The sequence below is a fragment of the Saccoglossus kowalevskii genome, chromosome 19 (assembly GCF_978046115.1).
Source record: "Saccoglossus kowalevskii chromosome 19, keSacKowa6.1, whole genome shotgun sequence".
Lineage (NCBI taxonomy): Eukaryota > Metazoa > Hemichordata > Enteropneusta > Harrimaniidae > Saccoglossus > Saccoglossus kowalevskii.
The window spans coordinates 30,277,420-30,303,893 of NC_140659.1; the positions used below are offsets into that span (position 1 = coordinate 30,277,420).

Below are 26,474 nucleotides of genomic sequence, written 5' to 3' on the forward strand. Positions count from 1 at the left end.
TGTAAGTTTCGTTCGGCTTCAAAGTATTCATCAAATCCCCGCCCTCCCATGGAATTTAAAATAACTATTACACAGACAGGACAGTTGCCATTAATATCTACCTTGATTGTTTGAAAACACTAGTGGGAATGGGGTAACGATACAACTACGGTACGTACATGTACCCCGGATACGCACCCCTACACACAGTCGATCCAGCTGGACCACGGCAGCGATGTAGTGTAGCATAGTGCAAGACCGTGGCGGACACTGGTACAGCGTACCAGTCACGTTGGGCCGTTTGCTCGGGGGATCACTGCAATGCTGGGTCGTTCATTATTGTTTAAATAATTGAAAAGTCATATTTAATAGTCATAAATGCATATTGTTGACATCATTTTCAAAGAAAACTGTTTTTCTTGTTCTTACAATAACTTGAATAATATTTATCTGATCTTCTTCAAACTTTAAGATAATTTTCAAGTTAAATTTGTTTATCATATCCTTTTCAAGATACAGATGAACATTTGGCTTCCAGAAAATCAAAATAAATAATCACACTACTAAGACCTAGAGGTCTAACTGGGATTCCAAGATCTGTGCAGTAACCTGATAGATTAATTGAATTGTGTAATATGAATCATTTTTCCAATGAATTTTGTCCTCTCAAATTTTAGTCAGTATTTTTCCTTCCCAAATTTTTACCAATGTTTTTCCTGCCAAATTTAGCTTATGTGATATAAATTACTAGTAAAAATAAATTAAAATAAAATTCTCTACTTAAACCAAATAACAACACACAATAATATTTACATGCCCAAACTGGGAGATCACCCAGGATGTATGCATCAAACAGCCGCTTTTTATATTTCTTTTCCATTTGATCCAAAGTGTATTTACTTGATTTCAATCCTATGTTATGTTTTTTAGGTCTTCATTACACAATTCGACATCCACTGCATGAATTTTCAAATGGACGAAAGCTGCACTGTTCTCCTTTGTATCCAAGACTTGAGGCTGCTGGTGCTGTGTTTGGTGAGAAAGCAGGATGGGAGAGACCATTATATGTAAAAGAAACAGAGTCAGGTATTTATGCATACCTGGTAATTCTCTTTTCAAAATGTTTTGGGGTGGACAAGGTTGTTATGACTGATTTGGCTGTGGAGTATTCATAATTGGTTTAGCATTGATATTAAACAATTATTAACTGAGGAGTGGAAGTGGTCAGTCGGGCAAATCTTCATATATGTTTACAGTTTCTATTTGTTTTATAATCTCAAATTTTGAGGTCAAATTCATGTGACACTATGATATTAGTGTTCTCAGTGACAAGCACATCACTCTCAGGACAATGGTATTGTATTTTTTTTTCAACATGTTTATTGATAAGATTGTTTTGGATATTATAATATAGTCAATTTTCGACTCGTCTAGCTTACCTGGTTGCATGTGTTTATGTGTTCATATTGTGCATTTTATTTGTGTTTAACATTTTGCATGAACATATTTGATCAGCTGTTCGTGCCACATGCAGAATCTGATCAGCTACACAAGTGAATTGTTTTGGTTTTCTGAATCCATGATGATAATAATTTTCGGATTGTTGTAGTTATTGAGTTTTGCAAAAATGTCCAAACTTTTACTTTCAAAATATTGCATTTCAACGTCCTAATTTGCTTTTGTGAAAGTGTATTTGCATAGTTCATACTACATGCTTGCATCATAATTAGAGTGGAATCTCTGTGATTTGCATAAAATGAGATTATTTTGTGATTTATTCTATTCCACATGACCATCTCTCTTCAAATCGCCTTGGCGTACTAGAATATGAGAGATGATAATATTTTAACTGATATTCTCTGTTGTAACAGATGACTTTCTTGATGATGATGGTGATCAATGCCAGTATAAAGGGCTGTTTGGTAAACCTCCCTGGCTAGAGATAGTTAAGTCAGAATACAAAGGCTGTCGAGATGGAGTTGGGGTACTGGATATGTCATCATTTGCTAAATTTGAACTCAAGGTAATTATAGTTATAGTATTTAAAGCCAAGCTGTCTTTTATGGTTTAAAAAAAAAATTTCAATGTTGAAATGGACGTTGAATGCTATTTTTGTACATTTTGTACATTATTTTATCCATTTCTCATAAAATTTTAACCTATGAAGGTTTGTGAAAAGTGACAAACGTATTTTCAAAAATTTAAAAGAAAACAATCTTTAACTACACAACAACTTAAACAATTTTACTAAATGATATTTTTTCTTTCTTGTTTATTTCTATTCTAAGTCACCAGGAAATGAAGCAACTAATTTGCTGCAGTATCTGTGTTGCAGCGATATAGATCGGCCAATTGGAAACATTGTGCACACTGGCATGTTGAACTCACATGGTTGCTATGAGAACGATTGCAGTGTTGTAAGACTAGACCACAATCAGTGAGTAAATAGGAAGTTTTCATTGTTTGTTTATACACCAAGGGTGGATGAATAAAGGTCACATTTATATAATGAAGTGAGAAAATCTAATTCATTTAAATTGAAATAATAGTGAGAGTTCAAAGACAATAATTATCACTAAAAAAAAATATTTGTAATGTTAATTTTTTTACTCCCATGTGCGAAGCACATAATGGGAGTCTTTGCAGTTAGTGTGTCTGTGTGTGTGTGTGTGTGTGTGTGTGTGTGTGTGTGTGTGTGTGTGTGTGTGTGTATGTGTGTATGTGTGTCCGACTGTTCCACTGCTATCTCAAGAACCATACATCGGTTTTTGATGAAACTTGGTGCATAGATGCTCTGGGCCAATGTGCAGATTTGATTAGGTTTTGGTAAAAATCCATGCTCGTTAATTACCTAATTTGCATGATAATTAGCTAATTTTTAGCTGTTCTATGACTGTTCCACTGATATCTAAAGAACCACTCATTGGATTTTGATGAAACTTGGTACATAGATGCTCTGAACATATACGCAGATTTGATTAGTTTTTGGTAAAAATCCGTGCATATTAATTACCTAATTTGCATGATAATTAGCTGATTTTTAGCTGTTCCATGATTGTTCCACTGATATCTAAACAACCACTCATTGGATTTTGATGAAACTTTGTACATACATGCTCTGAACTAATGCTAGGTTTTGATTAGTTTTTGGTAATAATCCGTGGATACTAATTACTTAATTTGCATAATGATTAGTCAATTTTCGAGTTTTCCACTGATATCTCAAGTACTAATCATCACATTTCAATGAAACTTGGTACATAGATATCATATGACACTGCACAGACCTGATAGTTTTTATGGTAATATCAGTACATATTAATTACCTAATTTGCATAATTAGTTAATTTTCAGCATTTGATATAAGTACTAATCATCATATTTCAATGAAACTTGGTACATAGATGTCATATGACACTGCACAGACCTGATAGTTTTCATGGTAATATCAATACATATTAATTACCTAATTTGCATAATTAATTAATTTTCAGCATTTGATATATGTAGTGAGCATTACATTTCAATGAAACTTGGTACTTACATACTCAAGGACTATGCAGAGATTGATTGTTTCCGATAAATATTTGTGCATATTAATCACCTAATTTTCAGCTTTTCCACAGCTATCTCAAGTACTAATCATCGCATTTCAATGAAACTTGGTACATAGATCCTTTAGGACTATGCAGAGACCTGATTAATTTTAGGGTAAATAATTGTGCATATTAATTACCTCATTTGCATAATTAATTTTCAGCTTTTCTACTGATATCTAAAGTACTAATCATCACATTTCAATGAATCTAGAATTATGCAGACCCAATTAGTTTCCAGTAAATATTTGTGCATATTAATTACTTAATTTGCATAATTAACCAACTTTCACTCTGATATCTCAGGTACTAAACATCACATACCAATGAATGTACATGGATCACATACCAATGAATGTACATGGATGCTGTAGGACAATAGACAGACCTGGATAATTGTGGGTTAAAATCTGTACATATTAATTACCTAATTTGCATAATTAACCAATTTTAAGCTTTCACTCTGATATCTAAAGTACTAATTATTCCATTTCAATGAAACTTAGTACAAAGATGCTCTAGGACAATGTACAAACCTAATTAGTTTGGGGTAAAAATCTGTTCATATTAATTCCCTAATAAGCATAATAATTCATAATTTTTTGGTTCTAATCACATTTCAATTAAACTTGGAAACATAGATTTTCTGTTACATTGCGCAGACCTCATTAGTTTTACACTCAAATTTGTTCATATTAATTTTCTGATTTGCATAATTAGTTTTCAGCTAAGTAATTTCGAATTATATTTAATGCGTCTCCAATACTCTCAGCACATGGGAGTTCTTTCTAAGCTTTCTTTGATTGAAACTTCAAATCAAATCAAATTCAAGAGCTCCGCATGTGGAAGAATTGTTTTGAAAAACATTGATAATTTCCAACAATCCCATTCACTGTCTCTTTGGCTAGCATGAGTTTTTAAATATCCATTTTAACTCCAAACTACTTGTTGGTTTCGTTTGATACAACTGCTTCCCCACATCCTCCACCCTGTCTGATTAAAATTTGATCCCAGTTTGGGCTTTTTTTTCTTAAATATCTTTTCAATTATTAATTTTTATCAGACACTTAGTTATTTGGTGGAATTGTTAAATGTGAGAGCCCACAAGGTGGTGATAGTTAAAGTAATACAAAATAAGATTGACATAATAATAATTAAAACAATTACAAAATAATAAAAATATATATAGTTAAAGTAAAATAAAATATATACAATTAAATTAAATTAATGCCGTACAGTAGATCAGATTTTAATCAAATTAATCCTTTTTCTTGTGTTGTGTGCTTAATCCTAACTTTGTGACATTTTATTGTTTGTAGCTACTTCATCATTTCGCCGTCATTTCAACGAACTCGTGGATATTCCTGGATATCCAATCACATCGATCCTCACAGTAAGATTACACTCACTGATGTCACACAGGACTACACAGCAATCAATATCATGGGACCTAAATCAAAAGACTTACTACAAGAACTGACGACCACATCATTGGAAAGTGGTGACTTCAAACCGTTTACAGCCCAGGTTTTTGCATAATTTTACTCATTTTTCAGTTGATGAAAAATTTGCATAATTGCGACTCGGACACATCACCAATATGCAGACATCATGAAATCCACATTTACCACCATGTCAGGATAGTCTTCATACACATCTAATTATGGATGTGTAACTTGAATCAGCATTGACCATTTTCACATTCTTGGCATGAAATAAGTTCAGTTATCTTTCTTTGAGGGTGGCTGAATGAAATATTTACTGTGTTGTACTGCTCAGCATAGTGTCGTTCATGTCTTGGTTCAAGTCTCATGTCACATACATATATGATTATCAGTCAATTGAAGTTTGAGAAATAAAACAATCATTTATCACAAGATTAAAAACAGTTTAACATTGAGATGCAATATTGGAATTTATTCCTGTTATAGGACAATACCCCCAGAAAATACCAGGATGCTTGACAGTTAGAGTACCAGGATGTGCGACCTTTAGAGGTCAGAAAGTACCAATATGTGTGACCTTTAGGGATCAGAAAGAAACCAGAATGTGTGACCTTTAGAGGTCAGAATACTGAAATATGTAACCTTTAGAGGTCAGAAAGTACCAGGATGTGTGACCTTTAGAGGTCAGAAAGTACCAGGATGTGTGACCTTTAGAGGTCATGAATAAGGCCTATCACAGTTATTATTACCATAAATACAATAGTGGAAATTTGAGATTTTGATATCATTTTTCAACTTACAGTTATACATTTACACAAACTATTGACTTTCTTCCTGCTTTAGGTTATTGATATTGGATATGCATCCGGTGTTAGAGCATTAACGATGACACACTGTGGTGAAAAGGGCTGGATGCTGTACATACCCAATGAGGTAAGTAAAGAAAGGGGTCTAAGTGGCAGAAAGGCTTTGATAATTTAGGTTTTTAAAGTTTTCAAACTTTTTGTGTGAAAAAAATATCCAGAATTCAGTAAAAAGAAAAAAAAATAACATCACATTTCCAAGACCTTCCAGGATTTTAAGTTTATCACTAATTAGTCTCCACCCAGACAAAGTCCGCCTTCGTCAGTCCATCAGTCCATCAGTCCGTTCGTCCGTTCGTTCGTCCGTCTGGAGTTATTTCTCAGAGATGGCTTGACCGATTTTTTTGAAACTTGGTACAAAGACATAGTGGTCAACCATACATTTGCACTTTATTTCCCGATTAATCAAATATGGCTGACTGGTGGCCATTTTTAATGCAAAAATTCACTCAAATTCGGTCCTTGTGTGTCCATTGTCATTTCTCGGAGATGGCTTGACCGACTTAGTTGAGACTTGTTACAAAGACAAAGGGACCACCCATACAGATGCATGTGGTTTTACTTTTTTGAAATGATCAAATATGGCCGACTGGCAGCCATTTTGATTGTTAATCATGGCTTTTGTCTGTCCATCGATATTTCTCAGAGATGCCTTGACTGATTTCAATGATACTAGGTACAAAGACACAGTGAGGAGGTATTATAATATGTATATTCACATTGAATTTATTTCCTGATTTGATAAAATATGGCTGCCTGGCGGCCATTTTGAATGCCAAAATCCTGTAAATTCCATATTTTTGGGTGTGTTCATCATCATTTCATCACATTGACCGATTTTGCTGAGACTTGGTACAAAAACCTAGTGACTACTGGTACAGATGCACATTGATTTATTTTTTCAAGAAATCAAATAATGAGCTCATTTGCATATTTAATTATTAATTTGAATTCTTGTTAATATCTTGTAAACTAATAGTCCAAATCAGAGCAAAGCAGGTATAGACTTACTTGATTTGTCAATACACGATATGTGCTATGAAATACAGTGGCCCCTCGATAAGTCGCGGTTTTTGCTTGGATCCCAACACCCGCGACTTAGCGAGGGGCCACTGTATTGAGTTTCAACTTAATTAACAAGCTCAATTGCATATGTAATTAATTTTGAATTTTTCTTAATATCTTGTGAACTAATAGTTCAGGTATTTGATATTTAATATTGACTCAATTGAATTTTTCTTAATATCTTGTGAACTAATAGTTCAGGTATTTGATATTTAATATTGACTCAATTGAATTTTTCTTAATATCTTGTGAACTAATAGTTCAGGTATTTGATATTTAATATTGACTCAATTGAATTTTTCTTAATATCTTGTGAACTAATAGTTCAGGTATTTGATATTTAATATTGACTCAATTGAATTTTTCTTAATATCTTGTGAACTAATAGTTCAGGTATTTGATATTTAATATTGACTCAATTGAATTTTTCTTAATATCTTGTGAACTAATAGTTCAGGTATTTGATATTTAATATTGACTCAATTGAATTTTTCTTAATATCTTGTGAACTAATAGTTCAGGTATTTGATATTTAATATTGACTCAATTGAATTTTTCTTAATATCTTGTGAACTAATAGTTCAGCTATTTGATATTTAATATTGACTCAATTGAATTTTTCTTAATATCTTGTGAACTAATAGTTCAGGTATTTGATATTTAATATTGACTCAATTGAATTTTTCTTAATATCTTGTGAACTAATAGTTCAGGTATTTGATATTTAATATTGACTCAATTGAATTTTTCTTAATATCTTGTGAACTAATAGTTCAGGTATTTGATATTTAATATTGACTCAATTGAATTTTTCTTAATATCTTGTGAACTAATAGTTCAGGTATTTGATATTTAATATTGACTCAATTGAATTTTTCTTAATATCTTGTGAACTAATAGTTCAGGTATTTGATATTTAATATTGACTCAATTGAATTTTTCTTAATATCTTGTGAACTAATAGTTCAGGTATTTGATATTTAATATTGACTCAATTGAATTTTTCTTAATATCTTGTGAACTAATAGTTCAGCTATTTGATATTTAATATTGACTCAATTGAATTTTTCTTAATATCTTGTGAACTAATAGTTCAGGTATTTGATATTTAATATTGACTCAATTGAATTTTTCTTAATATCTTGTGAACTAATAGTTCAGGTATTTGATATTTAATATTGACTCAATTGAATTTTTCTTAATATCTTGTGAACTAATAGTTCAGGTATTTGATATTTAATATTGACTCAATTGAATTTTTCTTAATATCTTGTGAACTAATAGTTCAGGTATTTGATATTTAATATTGACTCAATTGAATTTTTCTTAATATCTTGTGAACTAATAGTTCAGGTATTTGATATTTAATATTGACTCAATTGAATTTTTCTTAATATCTTGTGAACTAATAGTTCAGGTATTTGATATTTAATATTGACTCAATTGAATTTTTCTTAATATCTTGTGAACTAATAGTTCAGGTATTTGATATTTAATATTGACTCAATTGAATTTTTCTTAATATCTTGTGAACTAATAGTTCAGCTATTTGATATTTAATATTGACTCAATTGAATTTTTCTTAATATCTTGTGAACTAATAGTTCAGGTATTTGATATTTAATATTGACTCAATTGAATTTTTCTTAATATCTTGTGAACTAATAGTTCAGGTATTTGATATTTAATATTGACTCAATTGAATTTTTCTTAATATCTTGTGAACTAATAGTTCAGCTATTTGATATTTAATATTGACTCAATTGAATTTTTCTTAATATCTTGTGAACTAATAGTTCAGGTATTTGATATTTAATATTGACTCAATTGAATTTTTCTTAATATCTTGTGAACTAATAGTTCAGGTATTTGATATTTAATATTGACTCAATTGAATTTTTCTTAATATCTTGTGAACTAATAGTTCAGGTATTTGATATTTAATATTGACTCAATTGAATTTTTCTTAATATCTTGTGAACTAATAGTTCAGCTATTTGATATTTAATATTGACTCAATTGAATTTTTCTTAATATCTTGTGAACTAATAGTTCAGGTATTTGATATTTAATATTGACTCAATTGAATTTTTCTTAATATCTTGTGAACTAATAGTTCAGGTATTTGATATTTAATATTGACTCAATTGAATTTTTCTTAATATCTTGTGAACTAATAGTTCAGGTATTTGATATTTAATATTGACTCAATTGAATTTTTCTTAATATCTTGTGAACTAATAGTTCAGGTATTTGATATTTAATATTGACTCAATTGAATTTTTCTTAATATCTTGTGAACTAATAGTTCAGGTATTTGATATTTAATATTGACTCAATTGAATTTTTCTTAATATCTTGTGAACTAATAGTTCAGGTATTTGATATTTAATATTGACTCAATTGAATTTTTCTTAATATCTTGTGAACTAATAGTTCAGGTATTTGATATTTAATATTGACTCAATTGAATTTTTCTTAATATCTTGTGAACTAATAGTTCAGGTATTTGATATTTAATATTGACTCAATTGAATTTTTCTTAATATCTTGTGAACTAATAGTTCAGGTATTTGATATTTAATATTGACTCAATTGAATAATATCTTGTGAACTAATAGTTCAGGTATTTGATATTTAATATTGACTCAATTGAATAATATCTTGTGAACTAATAGTTCAGGTATTTGATATTTAATATTGACTCAATTGAATTTTTCTTAATATCTTGTGAACTAATAGTTCAGGTATTTGATATTTAATATTGACTCAATTGAATTTTTCTTAATATCTTGTGAACTAATAGTTCAGGTATTTGATATTTAATATTGACTCAATTGAATTTTTCTTAATATCTTGTGAACTAATAGTTCAGGTATTTGATATTTAATATTGACTCAATTGAATTTTTCTTAATATCTTGTGAACTAATAGTTCAGGTATTTGATATTTAATATTGACTCAATTGAATTTTTCTTAATATCTTGTGAACTAATAGTTCAGGTATTTGATATTTAATATTGACTCAATTGAATTTTTCTTAATATCTTGTGAACTAATAGTTCAGGTATTTGATATTTAATATTGACTCAATTGAATTTTTCTTAATATCTTGTGAACTAATAGTTCAGGTATTTGATATTTAATATTGACTCAATTGAATTTTTCTTAATATCTTGTGAACTAATAGTTCAGGTATTTGATATTTAATATTGACTCAATTGAATTTTTCTTAATATCTTGTGAACTAATACTTCAGGTATTTGATATTTAATATTGACTCAATTGAATTTTTATATTCAATTGATTGTGAATTTTTGTAAAATTGATGCAAATTTTACAAAATGTACCGTAAAATCTGTATTAGAAGCCGCATCCCTAATAGAAGTCGCATCCATTCTATTTGAATAATTGAGAACCAAAAATTCATCATTTCTCATATGTGTAGATGCTCTAATAGAAGCCGCATCCCCTCTGTTGCATTGTACCATTTTAAATAGAAGCCGCGACTTCTAATACAGATTTTACAGTAATAGAGATGTCCTAGCTGTTAACTTTGAGTAACATACTTTTGATTTTCAACTTAATCTTCCTACCCGATTTTATACATATACATTCAAACTTTATAATTCATAGCCAACTATAATCATGTCTGACAAGTGGGGGCTGTGTCATCTTAAGATGTCTTGTTTATTATAAAATTATGTGGGTTTGGTTTGTAAACCTGACAAAAGACTGACACTCAAAGTGGTAAAATGTGTCATATTGATTAAAAAACTATAAAATCACAAACTTTTGTGAAGCTGTAACTTCCGCATGATAACAAAGTCATATGTAGTGCAGTACTAGATAAAGGTCTTACAATTTTCTATGGTTAAAATAAGTTGTATTTAAATGATTCTGTACACAATGTGCTTATAATAGAGATAATTTTTCCAATGAAGAATAAAAAATGTGCTTTATTATTGAGTTCAGTAAGATTTTTTAAAAAATGTTTATTGAAAAAAATTAGGTCAGAATGACCTTTAACAAGATTGCTCAAACTTAATTCATCTTGTTTTTTTACAGATGGCTATTCCCCTTTATGACAATTTGATGGAGCATGGCAAGAATTACGGTGTTCTTAATATTGGCTACATCGCGTATCAGTATCTGAGAATTGAGAAATTCTTTACATTCCAGATCCAAGATTTTAAGTCTATACATACTCCATTTGAAGCTGGGAGAGCATTTCAAGTGAAATTGGAAAAGGTAAATGTCTACAAACCTGGAAAACTATTTCTATTTTCTCTAAATAAAGTTTGTTAAAATATAGTTCTCACTCCCGTTGGGATTGGCCAGTTCAGGTAACTGTCTTTCTTGCTGTGATGTGATTGGCCAGTTCAGGTAACTGTCTTTCCTGCTGTGACTGTTATTGGTCAATGCAGATAATCATTGTTTTTAAAGTGACTATGATTGGCCAGTTCAGGTAACTGTCTTTCTTGCTGTTATGTGATTGGTCAATGCAGATAATCATTGTTCTTAAAGTGACTATGATTGGCCAATTCATGTTGTTCTTCTCATGGATTTGATTGGACATTGGAGGAAACTAGTGTTGTTTTCATGACTGTGATTGGTCACTTACGGTATACATTGTTTTTCTACATTACTGTGATTGGCTGAGATCAATATCATATTGGTTGAATAGTATGAAGTTACAAATGTGTTGTTTTTATATAAAAAATTATTCATTATTCATTTTGTTAGAAAATAATTGATAGTGCTATATGGTTTCTATAGTTTTCAATACCAAGAATATCAAAAATGCATAAATGGAGACAGTAAATTTTTCATTTTCTCTCCTTGCTTTTACCTGTTGACAATTACTGTAGAATACTTCATTTTCGCTTTGAATTTATTTTCGCTGAAGGGATGATTCTGTGAAAATAAAATCCAGCGAATATACTATTTAGTCCCCGTTCGAACGCAGTGCATGTGTGCGTGCGTCTGTGCGTGCGTCCGGACCTGTATCTTAGAAATGCCTGAACCAATCACAATCAAACTTCACACATACATCATACATGATATTATACATATGCACGTCAATTTGTTACCTGATCTGATTCAAGATGGCCAAATGGCGGCCATTTTTGTGCTAAAAAATCCTAAAAATCAAGCATTTCTCGGCTGTTTACAGATGGATTTTGTTCAAACTTGGTATATACATTAGACATTATAGGACCTTGTTGCACATCATTTTGTTTTATGATCTGATTCAAGATGGCCGAATGGCGACCATTTTGGTGCTAAAAAATCATCAAGATCAAGCATTTCTCGGCTGTTTACAGATGGATTTTGTTCAAACTTGGTATATACATTAGACATTATGGGACCTTGATGCAAATAATTTTGTTTTTTAGATAAGATTAAAAATGGCCGACTGGCAGCCATTTTGTATTAATGAATGTGGTTCTCCTGACATATCTCTAACTTGCTTTCACTAATTATGTTCAAATTTTAAATATTCATTATACATCATGTCATGTCATAGATAGACAGATATATTGGTTTGACGATTCTATTCAAAATGGCCAAATGGTGGCCATTTTTGTGCTAAAAAACATCAAATATCAAGCATTTCTGGCATTTATGGATGGATTTCGTTCAAACTTGGTACATATATTAGACATTACAGGTTCCTGATGCACATCATTTATTTTTCAGATCGGATTCAAAATAGCTGTCTGGCGGCCATTTTGTTTTAATGAATGAGCTTCTAGACCCATATCTTCGACTTGTTTTGACTGATTATATTCAAATTTTGAATATTCATTATACATCATGTCATAGATAAACAGATATATTGGTTTGACGATCCTATTCAAAATGGCCAAATGGTGGTCATTTTTGTGCTAAAAAATCATCAAATATTAAGCATTTCTGGCATTTATGGATGGATTGCATTCAAACTTGGTACATACATTAGACATTACGGGTTCCTGATGCACGTTATTTTATTTTTCAGATTGGATTCAAAATGGCTGACTGGTGGCCATTTTGTTTTAATGATTGGGCTTTTAGAGCCATATCTCTTAAATGCTTTGACTGATTATATTCAAATTTTATATATTCGTTATACATCATGTTATATATATATACATGTATTCAAAATGGCTGATTTTGAATGCTGTTCCAGAGCAATATCTCTCAATATGGACAAGTACTTGTTTGACGATCAGATACAAATGTCAATCATTTTAATGTTAAAAAATCATATTCCTGACATGGTTCTATTCCAGCTATATTACTATAAACAAAACTATATATCTTAAATTTGATAACTAACGGGGACTGTGCCATGCATGGCTTTTTTTCCAACATTTCACATTCAACTCATCAAAAATCAGTGAAAATAAATTCCATTAAGAACGCCGAAAAAGCCTTTTCAGCGAAAATTAATTCCAGCGAAAATAAAGTATTCCACAGTAGTCTGTGAACATAGGAGTGGAAAGCATGGACCAGGGCTGACTCATGTCTATAACTGCAATCTGATATACAATAAATGTCTTCTCTTCATAGGACATTGATTTTATTGGTCGAAAAGCTCTAGCGGCTCAAAAAAACAATGGCATTACACAGCGAATTGTATTCTTTCTACTAGAAGACCACGATATAGAAAATGATTTATGGCCATGGGGTGGTGAAGCAATATATCGCAATGGTCAATTCACTGGTTTGACAACCTCCGTCGGTTGTGGATTTACTCTCAACAGGATGGTGGGTTTTGGGTGGGTTACAAATGTTGATGAGAAAACTGGTGAACATCAACTTATCAACAATGAATATGTAATGTCAGGTCATTATGAAATAGAGATTGTTGGTAAAAAGTATCCTGCCAAACCAAGACTGTACACTCCACTAATTCACTAACAGATCCAGACGAGTATACTATGCAGCCTTTGTTAATAAACTTCCCATTTAACATCTTTATGCTATTCAGTCCAAGTTTGCTGATCGTCATTGACTATTGTCACCCTAAATTTTAATATAACATTTTATAATATGACATTATAATAATTTATTAATAATTAGTCTTCCCTGTTACAACCATTGACAATTTAATTGTGATCTAAACAAAGCATATTTTTATTGTTTTGTTTCAATTATGATCAACTACTACTTGCTAGTGAGATTTCTGATTTCTTGTGCACATACGTCCATTTGTTTCACAATCTGATTCAGGATGGCCGAATAGCGGCCATTTTCATGCTTAAAATTCATCAAAAGCAAGCATTTCTGCAATTCCGGAGCCGTAACTTGGTCATATATTGATGAATTTGTTCTAACATGTACCATGGTATTTTGTATTTCTGATCAGATTTGAAATGGCCGACTGGCGGCCATGGTTTTTAGGGCCAGTGCCTTGACAAATCACGTTCATTCACATTTGCATGAGACCAAATTACATTATGTTACAGTACACTACTGTAAATGCATGTAAATTTACATTAATTGTTATAATGGCAAATCTATGTACTCTTAGGAAATATACTCAGATTAGTGAAAGTAAATACAGTAAAAATTAATGATTCAACAGTTTTCACTGAAGGAAATGTTGTATAAAATAAAACATTGACCTGAAAGTTATAAATAAATAAAATTACCGGATTCGGCTGACACCCCACCCTGGGCAATCTTATGGAGGATTTGATTTTTTTTATTAGAAATGTGTGGACCAAAAAATCGCCCGGCAGGTATTATGAAGCCCATCTTGTCTGGAAAAATAACCCTGCGAAAGAGTATACCAAGAGAAACATTTTTTGTGTCATGTTTTCTTAAACGCGTTGCGACTTCACAGTGAATTATTTTTAGCATCATATTTGAAATAGCGTGCTAGATGCAAGATGACGGACGGCAAAATTGGTGTCTGTTAAAATGTTTGTTGGTTCAGTCAGGCAATGTGTGGACTAAAACATCGCCCACTATTTTAAACACCACACATGGGCGTGGTTTAGGATGGATGGGGTATCAGCTGGATACAGTACTACTATTATTTTTCTAATTGCGAATCATTTTAAATTATTTTTACTTAAATACCTCCATGTTGTAATGCAGCTGACGTGCTCTACTTCTGTGAATAACTTTAATTTTACAGTTGTGGTGACTTTTGAGAAATTTAAATTGTCATACTAGTTGTAGTTTGGGTAGTAGTTGGGTTTCATGTAAGGAAAACATGTATTGTACATCTGTCTAAAACCACACAATTACTATCATACTTTAACATTACACAAGTGTATAATATTTGTGTATGAAACTATATTTTCTAATACTTCTTGATGAACTTAATTTCTGAGATTATGTGATATTTGTGTGTACGAGAACCAGACAGTTCTTTTTATTCAGTTTGATGTACATGTATTTATTTATTTAAACAATTATTAATTTTATTTTGTGGATAGACTTCCATGTTTTATCAATAAGTATTCGGAATAAAGTATGTAGCTGAAAGCTTAAAAAAGTCATTCTTGTAAAAAAGGTGTCATCCTGAATAAAGTTAAAAATTCAAAGTTACCCTGTTATGTGATGTTTTACCAGGTACCTCTCTGTCTTTGATTTTTTTAGTACCCGTTCGACAAAGTTTGAAACAGGAACTTATAATTCCGTCTCATTCATCCAGAGTCGTATTTAACAACCCTCTGGACCAAATCTGTTCACTCTTTGCCTAGTACTTTATGGGAGACATATGCATATGCATTGGTTTAGCGATTAAATCCAAAATGGCTGACTGCATCCATCTTTTTTTTGAACATGTTCTATCTTGGACATGCTTTGTTGGTTTTCATTCAAATTTGGTACATACATTATACATGGTTGTATACATGGCCATGAGTTAGCCATCTTGTTTGCATTTTACTTGAGTTTGGACACTGAAATACGGTAGCATAAATATGAAATACGGTAGCATAAATATGAAATACGGTAGCATAAATATGAAATACGGTAGCATAAATATAAAATACGGTAGCATAAATATAAAATACGGTAGCATAAATATGAAATACTGTAGCATAAATATGAAATACGGTAGCATAAATATGAAATACGGTAGCATAAATATAAAACACAGTAGCATAAATATGAAATACGTTAGCATAAATATGAAAAATAATATATTCTATAAAATTGTTGACCATGTGATATCAGATTGCGTGTTTAGAACAGCCGTACATTAAATCTGAGTTTTATTGACACCAGACCAGATTAGATTGCGTGTTTAGAACTGCCGTACATTAAATCTGAGTTTTATTGACACCAGACCAGATTAGATTGCGTGTTTAGAACAGCCGTACATTAAATCTGAGTTTTATTGACACCAGACCAGATTAGATTGCGTGTTTACAACAGCCGTACATTAAATCTGAGTTTTATTGACACCAGACCATATTAGATTGCGTGTTTAGAACAGCCGTACATTAAATCTGAGTTTTATTGACACCAGACCAGATTAGATTGCGTGTTTAGAACAGCCGTACATCAAATCTGAGTTTTATTGACACCAGACCAGATTAGATTGCGTGTTTAGAACAGCCATACATCAAATCTGAGTTTTATTGACACCAAACCAGATTAGATTGCGTGTTTAGAACAGCCGTACATTAAATCTGAGTTTGATTGACACCAGACCATATTAGATTGCGTGTTTAGAACAGCCATACATCAAATCTGAGTTTTATTGACACCAGACCAGATTAGATTGCGTGTTTAGAACAGCCGTACATTAAATCTGAGTTTTATTGACACCAGACCAGATTAGATTGCGTGTTTAGAACAGCCGTACATTAAATCTGAGTTTTATTGACACCAGACCAGATCAGATTGCGTGTTTAGAACAGCCATACATTAAATCTGAGTTTTATTGACACCAGACCAGATTAGATTGCGTGTTTAGAACAGCCGTACATTAAATCTGAGTTTTATTGACACCAGACCAGATTAGATTGCGTGTTTAGAACAGCCGTACATCAAATCTGAGTTTTATTGACACCAGACCAGATTAGATTGCGTGTTTAGAACAGCCATACATTAAATCTGAGTTTTATTGACACCAGACCAGATTAGATTGCGTGTTTAGAACAGCCGTACATCAAATCTGAGTTTTATTGACACCAGACCAGATTAGATTGCGTGTTTAGAACAGCCGTACATTAAATCTGAGTTTTATTGACACCAGACCAGATTAGATTGCGTGTTTAGAACAGCCATACATTAAATCTGAGTTTTATTGACACCAGACCAGATTAGATTGCGTGTTTAGAACAGCCATACATTAAATCTGAGTTTTATTGACACCAGACCAGATTAGATTGCGTGTTTAGAACAGCCGTACATTAAATCTGAGTTTTATTGACACCAGACCAGATTAAATTGCGTGTTTAGAACAGCCGTACATTAAATCTGAGTTTTATTGACACCAGACCAGATTAGATTGTGTGTTTAGAACAGCCGTACATTAAATCTGAGTTTTATTGACACCAGACCAGCATATTGTTCTCCCTTAATGACTAACTGTACACTACAAATTCATTCAGAAACAATTTAACTGATCTTATGACCAGTAATTTGCATTACCTAATTAATTGCATAACTGATACTTTATTTTGGGGATCGAATCAAAGACGACAGACTTGCGGTCAACTTGATGCTTGGCCATATTATTAGTCCCCATTCGGATATAGTCTGAAAAAAGGGACTAATAATTTCATCTTTTTTTTTTTAAGATGTTTTATTGGGTACTTAGTTTTCTAAATTACATCAGTTTTCTTACAATAAAGTTATCTCAGTTATAACAGTATAGGGCGCCACTTTTTAAGGTGCAATATCATCTTACTTGTCTTACCTTGTTTTGCAATGTAATTTTCACATTCATAAATGAGTTTACAATAAGATACAAAAGCCTCAAAATCTGGCTTTTTTTAGCTCCGCTGTCGACTTTGTCGAGCGGAGCTTATCATATGAGTGATTGTCCGGCGTCCGTCGTCCGTGTCAATGTTTTACTTATTCGACTTCTTCTTGAAAACTACAAGCCTGAATGCTTTGATACTTGGTGTATATGTACCTTGGGGAGACCTCTCTCAGATTTGTTCATTTTGTAATGATATCTTTAATTCTCTAATTTTGGTGAATATTTTTGTAATTTTTTGTAAAAAGTGATATTTTCAACTTCTTGTTAAAAACCGCAAGTCCAATTGCTTTGATATTACATATATAGGTACTACACGTGGACCTCTCTCAGATTTGTTCATTTTGTAAGGATATCTTAAATTCTCTAATTTTGGTGAATATTTTTGTCATTTTTGGTAAAAAGTGATATTTTCGACTTCTTGTTAAAAACCGCAAGTCCAATTGCTTTGATATTACATATGTAGGTACTACATGTAGACCTCTCTCAGATTTGTTCATTTTGTAATGATATCTTTAATTCTCTAATTTTGGTGAATATTTTTGTAATCTTTTGTAAAAAGTGATATTTTCAACTTATTGTTAAAAACCGCAAGTCCAATTGCTTTGATATTACATATATAGGTACTACACGTGGACCTCTCTCAGATTTGTTCATTTTGTAAGGATATCTTAAATTCTCTAATTTTGGTGAATATTTTTGTCATTTTTGGTAAAAAGTGATATTTTTGACTTCTTGTTAAAAACCACAAGTCCAATTGCTTTGATATTACATATATAGGTACTACACGTGGACCTCTCTCAGATTTGTTCATTTTGTAAGGATATCTTAAATTCTCTAATTTTGGTGAATATTTTTGTCATTTTTGGTAAAAAGTGATATTTTCGACTTCTTGTTAAAAACCGCAAGTCCAATTGCTTTGATATTACATATATAGGTACTACACGTGGACCTCTCTCAGATTTGTTCATTTTGTAAGGATATCTTAAATTCTCTAATTTTGGTGAATATTTTTGTCATTTTTGGTAAAAAGTGATATTTTCGACTTCTTGTTAAAAACCGCAAGTCCAATTGCTTTGATATTACATATGTAGGTACTACATGTAGACCTCTCTCAGATTTGTTCATTTTGTAATGATATCTTTAATTCTCTAATTTTGGTGAATATTTTTGTAATCTTTTGTAAAAAGTGATATTTTCAACTTATTGTTAAAAACCGCAAGTCCAATTGCTTTGATATTACATATATAGGTACTACACGTGGACCTCTCTCAGATTTGTTCATTTTGTAAGGATATCTTAAATTCTCTAATTTTGGTGAATATTTTTGTCATTTTTGGTAAAAAGTGATATTTTTGACTTCTTGTTAAAAACCACAAGTCCAATTGCTTTGATATTACATATATAGGTACTACATATGGACCACTCTCAAATTTGTTCATTTCATGATGATATCTTCAATTCTCCAATTTTGATGAATATTTTTGTAATTTTTGGTCAAAAGTGATATTTTCAACTTCTTGTTAAAAACCGCAAGTCCAATTGCTTTGATATTACATATATAGGTACTACATGTGGACCACTCTCAAATTTGTTCATTTCATGATGATATCTTCAATTTTTTAATTTTGGTGAATATTTTTGTCATTTTTGGTAAAAAGTGTTATTTTCAACTTCTTGGTAAAAACCGCAAGTCCAATTGCTTTGATATTACATATATAGGTACTACATGTGGACCATTTTCAATTTGTTCATTTCATGACGATATCTTTAATTTTCTAATTTTGGTGAATATTTTTGTCATTTTTGGTAAAAAGTGATATTTTCTTCTTGTTAAAAACCACAATCATTTATGGTGAAAAATGATATTTTTGAATTCTTGTTGAAAACAGCAAGTCCCATTGCATTGATACTATGCATATTGTTCATTTTCTAATGATATCTTCTGTTCTTTAATTGAAATGTGCATTGCTAACAGCGGAGCTATCTCAGCCGAGAGGCTGCTTGTTCTTTCATTTTACAGAAATTAATAATTTCATCTTTGTGCATCCATCCATCCATCTGTCCGTACGTACATCAACATCTGTATCTCAGGCATGTCTGGGCAGATTTCATTCTTTACACACACATCGCACATTAATACCATACATATGCACATTTTTTGTGATCCAATTGAAGATGACCATTTCAGTTCTAAAAATTCTTCAAATCCGAACATTTTCGCCATTCCAGAACTGTATCAGTCATATTTCATGTCGGTCATTTTGAATGGGAGAGCTGTTTTTAGAGCCATATTGCTAACATGGCTGGACTATGACTATGACATGTTCATCTGTTTCAGAATTTATGGCTGATCCTCACATTCGTGCTAAAAATGTCATGGGTAGAAGGAATTGCAATAATAAAACTGGCTGTATTTTGTTTAATGAGACTGCAAGGAATTGTTTCCTTTCTTACATATAATGCCTTCCATCCTTTTTTTTGCAATGCCTGGTGTTTAGCTCTTATAAACATGGTCACTTTTATGATAAAGGTCACTTTGAAAAAGTACCAACCCCAAGTGTGTAATTTGTTTTGCTCCTATTACAATCGTTGCGATGGGATGGGATGGGCATCATATTTTTTTTAACAAATAAAGTATTTGCTCTATTAGTATATGCACTTACGTAAATTACAAAGGTATTTCTAATTGCGTGTTTATATATACGCTTCTTTTGGAGCAAATACGTTACAAAATATTGTGCTCCTGACAACACAGCATCATGGTGTCTGCTATCAACGTAACTTCGATATCCGAGGTTTGTTTATTTTGCTACCACTCACTTGAAGCAGTAAAACCACAATTAAAAACTTACATCATGTGTCATTAAAACAAAACCAAAAAACAATAAAAACAACGAAATATATATGATGGCCGCAGAGAGCGCTCGTTACAATTTTTGTACTAGTACTTGAGAGATTAAAGGGCAGCGGTCGTCGCACAGCGCGTGTTCGAATTTCATGTAAACAATGTATTTTACACGCGTTGTATTCGTCGCTATGAGTCCCACATCGAACACAACCCGTGCGACCACCGTCGTGCGTCAGTATATTAAAAACAAAAAAAATATACATGATGGCCACAGAGGGCACTCTCTACAATTTTTTTTACTAGTACTTGAGAAATTAAAGGGCGGCACAGCGCGTGTTCGAATTTCATATTAACAATGCATTTTACACGCGTTGTATACGTCGCTATGAGTCCCATATCAAACACAACCCGTGCGACCACCGTCGTGCGTCAGTATATTAAAAACAAAATAAATATACATGATGGCCACAGAGGGCACTCTACAATTTTTTTTACTAGTACTTGAGAAATTAAAGGGCGGCACAGCGCGTGTTCGAATTGCATATTAACAATGCATTTTACACGCGTTGTATACGTCGCTATGAGTCCCATATCAAACACAACCCGTGCGACCACCGTCGTGCGTCAGTATATTAAAAACAAAAAAAATATACATGATGGCCACAGAGGGAACTCTCTACAATTTTTTTACTAGTACTTGAGAAATTAAAGGGCGGCACAGCGCGTGTTCGAATTTCATGTAAACAATGTATTTTACACGCGTTGTATACGTCGCTATGAGTCTTATATCGAACTCAACGCGGCGCGACGACCACCGTTGTTTTAAGTACGTTTCTGTGTGAGAAGTAAATACAAGTTTTTGAACTATAAATATGTTGAAACACTGGAGAATAATGGTATGAAGATGTTAACGATATTTATGACATTATCCATACTTCCAGGAAGACCTATATTGGCACACTGTGTCCTTTGTATGGGAACGCGTCCCCGGGTCACGTTACCCACTGTGCCGTACACTGTTAATAATAGAGTTGGACACTTGTTCCTGACGAAACTACGCCCACCTAAGTCCTGATAATCGGAAATAGCTTTTCTCAATTTATTACACGATATTACGCCCGTTATAACACAGCACCATGTTGTTTTGAGTTACACGATATTACGTCCGTTATAACACAGCACCATGTTGTTTTGAGTTACACGATATTACGTCTTTAACAACACGGTAGCATACCATTTTAACAATTACAAAGTGTGACTCCGTTACAACACACCATCTCCTATTCATCAATTTACGCAGTAATACGTCGGTTACAGCACAAGCCAGTACCGTAGATTTTTAACAGTTACATGATAATAGGCAGCGTGCTGTTTTGTAGTTACATACATTGCGTTCCCAACATGTTTTAACATTTGTATGTATTACGGATGTTCCAATATGGTAGCATGTCAATTCTATCAATTACGCGACATCCGTTACAATACGAAATCATCTTTTTTTGCTAATTACGCGACACTGCATAATTTTAACATGTAAGTAATATTACATATATTATAACGCGTTCATTTTTTTTAACAATTACATGTTATTACGTCCGTTACAACACATCATCATGTTTTTAACGGCACAGTAGCTAATCTTCTATAGCCAATTTGAGGAACAACTCATGCGGTCTGAAAACATGCTCATTATTATCCAAAGTTGTCGCTCACTGTGGATCTAAAGTGAACGTACCGCGAACTCCATCCAATATTTCCATCGTCTTATCGCATTTTGTCAATTAACACACACTCAGATGAAAAACATAAAATACGGGAGTGTTTTCGCGTGAAATTAACAACAAGACCATCAATCGTGGATAACCTTTACATATTTAATTGATAGCACGTAAGAAAAGGGTTACACAGGAGAATATATCTAAAAAAACAGATTTGTAGAGCACCCACTGCATCATGGGAACCATGTTCATTCGCGACGCTCTTTATAACTGTAATTTACGTAGAAATGTTGACAACTTGACCTTCTAAACTGTCATTTATCAAAAACGAAGGCAAACATAATTTAACATGAACGGTAAACGATCACTCTAACTTTGAATTACGACCGGAAAAACAACGTATTCACGCTTCCTACGTTTATTGCCTTCTAAATTTACCAGGTGCCGCCGCAGGGGGCGCAGCGGGGACGGTGATGCATTGGTACAGTCACACACTCATAAAACAACATGGAGAACACTATATGAATACTAAGCCCTGGTGTTTACTGCACTTCGTGGAAATAGTGTTTCGTGGCCACGTAAGATCTAGACAAATTGTTAGTCAAGTATATTAACAAAATGATAAAGTTGTTATTATAACACGAACATGTTCCGTTTCAAATATAAAGATAAGATGACCTATAAACTAGTTCAGGTTATTCTATGGCCAGATATCAATACATTAAGCCGATAAAAGTTTATTTGAGCGTGATTAATATTTATTTTAGTGTTACAGATTGCTAGATAATTGCTTCGTGTGTCGTGATGATATTGTTAAACATATTTAAATGTCAATTTTATATGAGAAAAAGTCTAAGTACGGGTTATATTATATGACATTCATGACCCGGAATCTGGGATCGTACGCCCGAGATCACGCAGCATTCGAAGCGAAAACTAATACGCTGGCGGGAGTGTGTAGTAAGAAAAAAATAGACTGAACATGAACGTGACTCGAATGTCTCAGAACCCCGGTTTTGTTTTGTTTTTTTATTTGTAAAAAATAAATAATATCAATCAATCTAATACAAGCAAATTTTGGCCACGAATGTCATGATTCATTTTCGAAAATATGGCCGAATTGGGGATCTTTTCTACATGAAAAGAAATAAATAGGTACTGTTGCTAAAGACCTACAAAAGAATGTCATTAAGAAAACACATTCAATGTTATCTGAATTTGCCAAAAGTGGTGTGTCAGTGGTTGTTGTTGTTGTTAGACTAATAATTTGAAGTATTTATATTTATTGTGAAATGTCTACGCAAACATACATATGTCATGACCTTTCACGTCAAAAAGGGAGATTATCGGTGCCATTTAAATAACCCACTTTATTGTGGTGACATAACTACGGAGTACATTCGAAATACTATATTTTTGCATATGATATGATTTGTATACAGTACGGTATTTCAATCCGTATGTTTTGAATCATTGATTACATTCTGACAAAACAGCTGTTGTGACTATAGATGCCAGTAACCAAAATACAATAGAATAAATATATTTACATGTATATTTTATTGATGCACAATATTTGCATGGGGACTCGTGTATGTCCGAAGCAGATGATCCCCTTTTATTTTAGAATTTGTTTGATACGCTACTCTGAAAAAAATCATTATTTTTTAATCCCACGCCACCCTTGCGTCCGCAAAAGTAGTGACAGTTACGGTAACCCAATCAATGTTTACTTTACTTGGACTGAAAATAATTGACCATTGAAGACGGAATTTAAACTGAACTCATCAGAATACCAGCAAATATTGTATTAGGTTCGTTTTGTGACAAAAGTTGACATGAAAGGGATAACTTATTTAAAAGAAAATTGATGTGACAATACCGCTATGAGTAACGCACCTAGGTGTGGGTGAAATGATAACACATCCCGTCGTTTTAGCAAACACGCTCCACCACCCACGCCTATGCCGTTGGCACAAGGACGATTATGATTCAAAACTTACGAACCGTGGCCACCCTGCCTGTATTTGCAGTCTATCAACAGATATGCGGACATAAATCGCCCTTTTTCCCATTCACCGTAATCGATTTTTAATTGCCAATGTCGTTAAACTTCCGTACGATTCATGGCTCATTTGATAACGGTGTATGGGGTTTCTTTAAACTTTGATCTCAAACTCAAAACAACTTAAAGAGGCAGACCTGAGTTTCCCATAATGTCCGAAAGGTAGTTGCTATAATAATCTAACATTTGAAAATTAAAGTAAGACTTAACCTGCACCTGTCGGCAAACTTCCAAGGTACGGCGCCATCATACACATGTTTACATGCCATGCCCTGGTGCCTCCGTAATCAAAAGTAGTTTACAAACATAATCGAGCTAAGTTTGTCCGATGTCGTGAACGTATCGACAAGAGTAAACAAAATCACTCAAAGAATTCAAAATATTACAACATTCAACTAGCAATACCCTTATTGGCATTTGTTACTAAAACACACGCAGCGCTCATCGACTGACTAGACGTACAATGACGGAGTTGTCAAGGGGAGGTTATACTTTAATGTATTTCTATAAACTACTAGTATATGCAACATTGACACGTTGGTTTATACTAGCGTGTTTTTGCTGGTTTACATAGTGGCCTATGACTGAGTGACCTCTACGTGAAATACATCAATGGTATTGTTTGTCTTCGCGCCAATTCAGTCCCAGTTTTAACACTGAAGCCACCATGGCGTACTCCAGTGAAAATACATTACGCCGTGTATATGTGTGATCCACGTCTTTTCAATCAAATTACATTTATCGCATACATCACCAACAAGATCATTTAGCTAATTTAAATATGAGATGCACCATTTCAACCACACTTAATGAGTTGCTAGGTAAGAGGCAGCGGCACAAACTTTTGCACGGGCGAGATCTACTAACCAACCCTTGCGCTGAAGGCGACCCCCCCCCAGGGCGACCCCCCCAGTACCTCCGCCGCTGTAGGTCACCAGGTAATGCAAATGAAGATAACATTTAACGACACGTCATAGCAGTGACTCACTGGTGAATCAAAATTCGTTAAAAAGAAAACAATTATTTCACAGTACCAGCATTGTATAGACGCATAAACAAAATAGTTCTCCACGTGACGTCGTTTGTCTTCATAATGTTGATTAGTTCATTTCAAACTGTTCGACAAATAAGAGCCCGGGTTTCTTGTAATAAGAATATGAGATATCAGTTTCCTCGATTACCGAATACCGACTGTCCGGGTATCAATGAGGCTACATGACTTCTGTAAACGACCGTTTAATTTAATTGGGCAGGAATCTAAGCTAAGATGTGCCTCGTGAATAACCTTCAGTATTTTTGAACATTTTAAGCTAATTTTGTTCCACATTGCGTTTTGACTTTCAGCATGCAGCGTATTTATCAGAAAGGTTGTGTGCCCGCATCCGACTGTTAACTGAGAACTATAAATCATAGCATAGTCTACTCTACCCTCCAAACATCCAGTTCTGAGTTTAGGAGAAAAAAACGTTACAGGTAAACCCAGGACGCATGCGCATTAGTTTTTTGTCTGTATTTCACTGAACGATTACTTTTTATTTTACACCATATATTATATAATGTTTTTCTCATGATACAGCCGTATCAAAATATGCTCAAACATTTTTAATAGTCTTCATTCTTGTACTTGAATTTGAACTTGGGGTGCATGTATTCATTGTTTTGAGATATGATACAAATAGACAGAAGGAACCATTTGACTAGTAATTTACATCTCTCAGACACACCCATCTACGTGGTGTATCAGCGTTCGATATTGATACAATGCACATGGTAACATGCACTGCCATCAAGTTCACTGACCTTAAATATACATCGTTAATACTTATGGAGCCATGGGATTCAGCCTGATAAATAGTCTTTGTTCGCGAATTTCTTCTTCCATATATATACGAAGCGCGTTTTTTAATTACACATCTACGGCACAAATAGAATATGGTTTTAATGAAAACCGAA

General features: G+C 32.9%; 1 protein-coding gene across 1 annotated transcript in view; it reads left to right on the forward strand.

The window, feature by feature from the left end:
* The window catches only part of LOC100368656 (pyruvate dehydrogenase phosphatase regulatory subunit, mitochondrial-like), a 29,435-nt gene extending 13,937 nt beyond the window's left edge, over window positions 1-15,498 (forward strand). The window contains exons 10-16 of the mRNA XM_085494035.1: window positions 910-1,065; window positions 1,851-2,002; window positions 2,268-2,416; window positions 4,895-5,102; window positions 5,864-5,953; window positions 11,017-11,199; window positions 13,507-15,498. Coding sequence (XP_085350161.1) covers window positions 910-1,065; window positions 1,851-2,002; window positions 2,268-2,416; window positions 4,895-5,102; window positions 5,864-5,953; window positions 11,017-11,199; window positions 13,507-13,857 — 1,289 coding nt within the window. The 3' untranslated portion in view covers window positions 13,858-15,498. The remainder of the gene's footprint in view (window positions 1-909; window positions 1,066-1,850; window positions 2,003-2,267; window positions 2,417-4,894; window positions 5,103-5,863; window positions 5,954-11,016; window positions 11,200-13,506) is intronic.
* The last annotated feature ends 10,976 nt before the right edge of the window (window positions 15,499-26,474 follow it).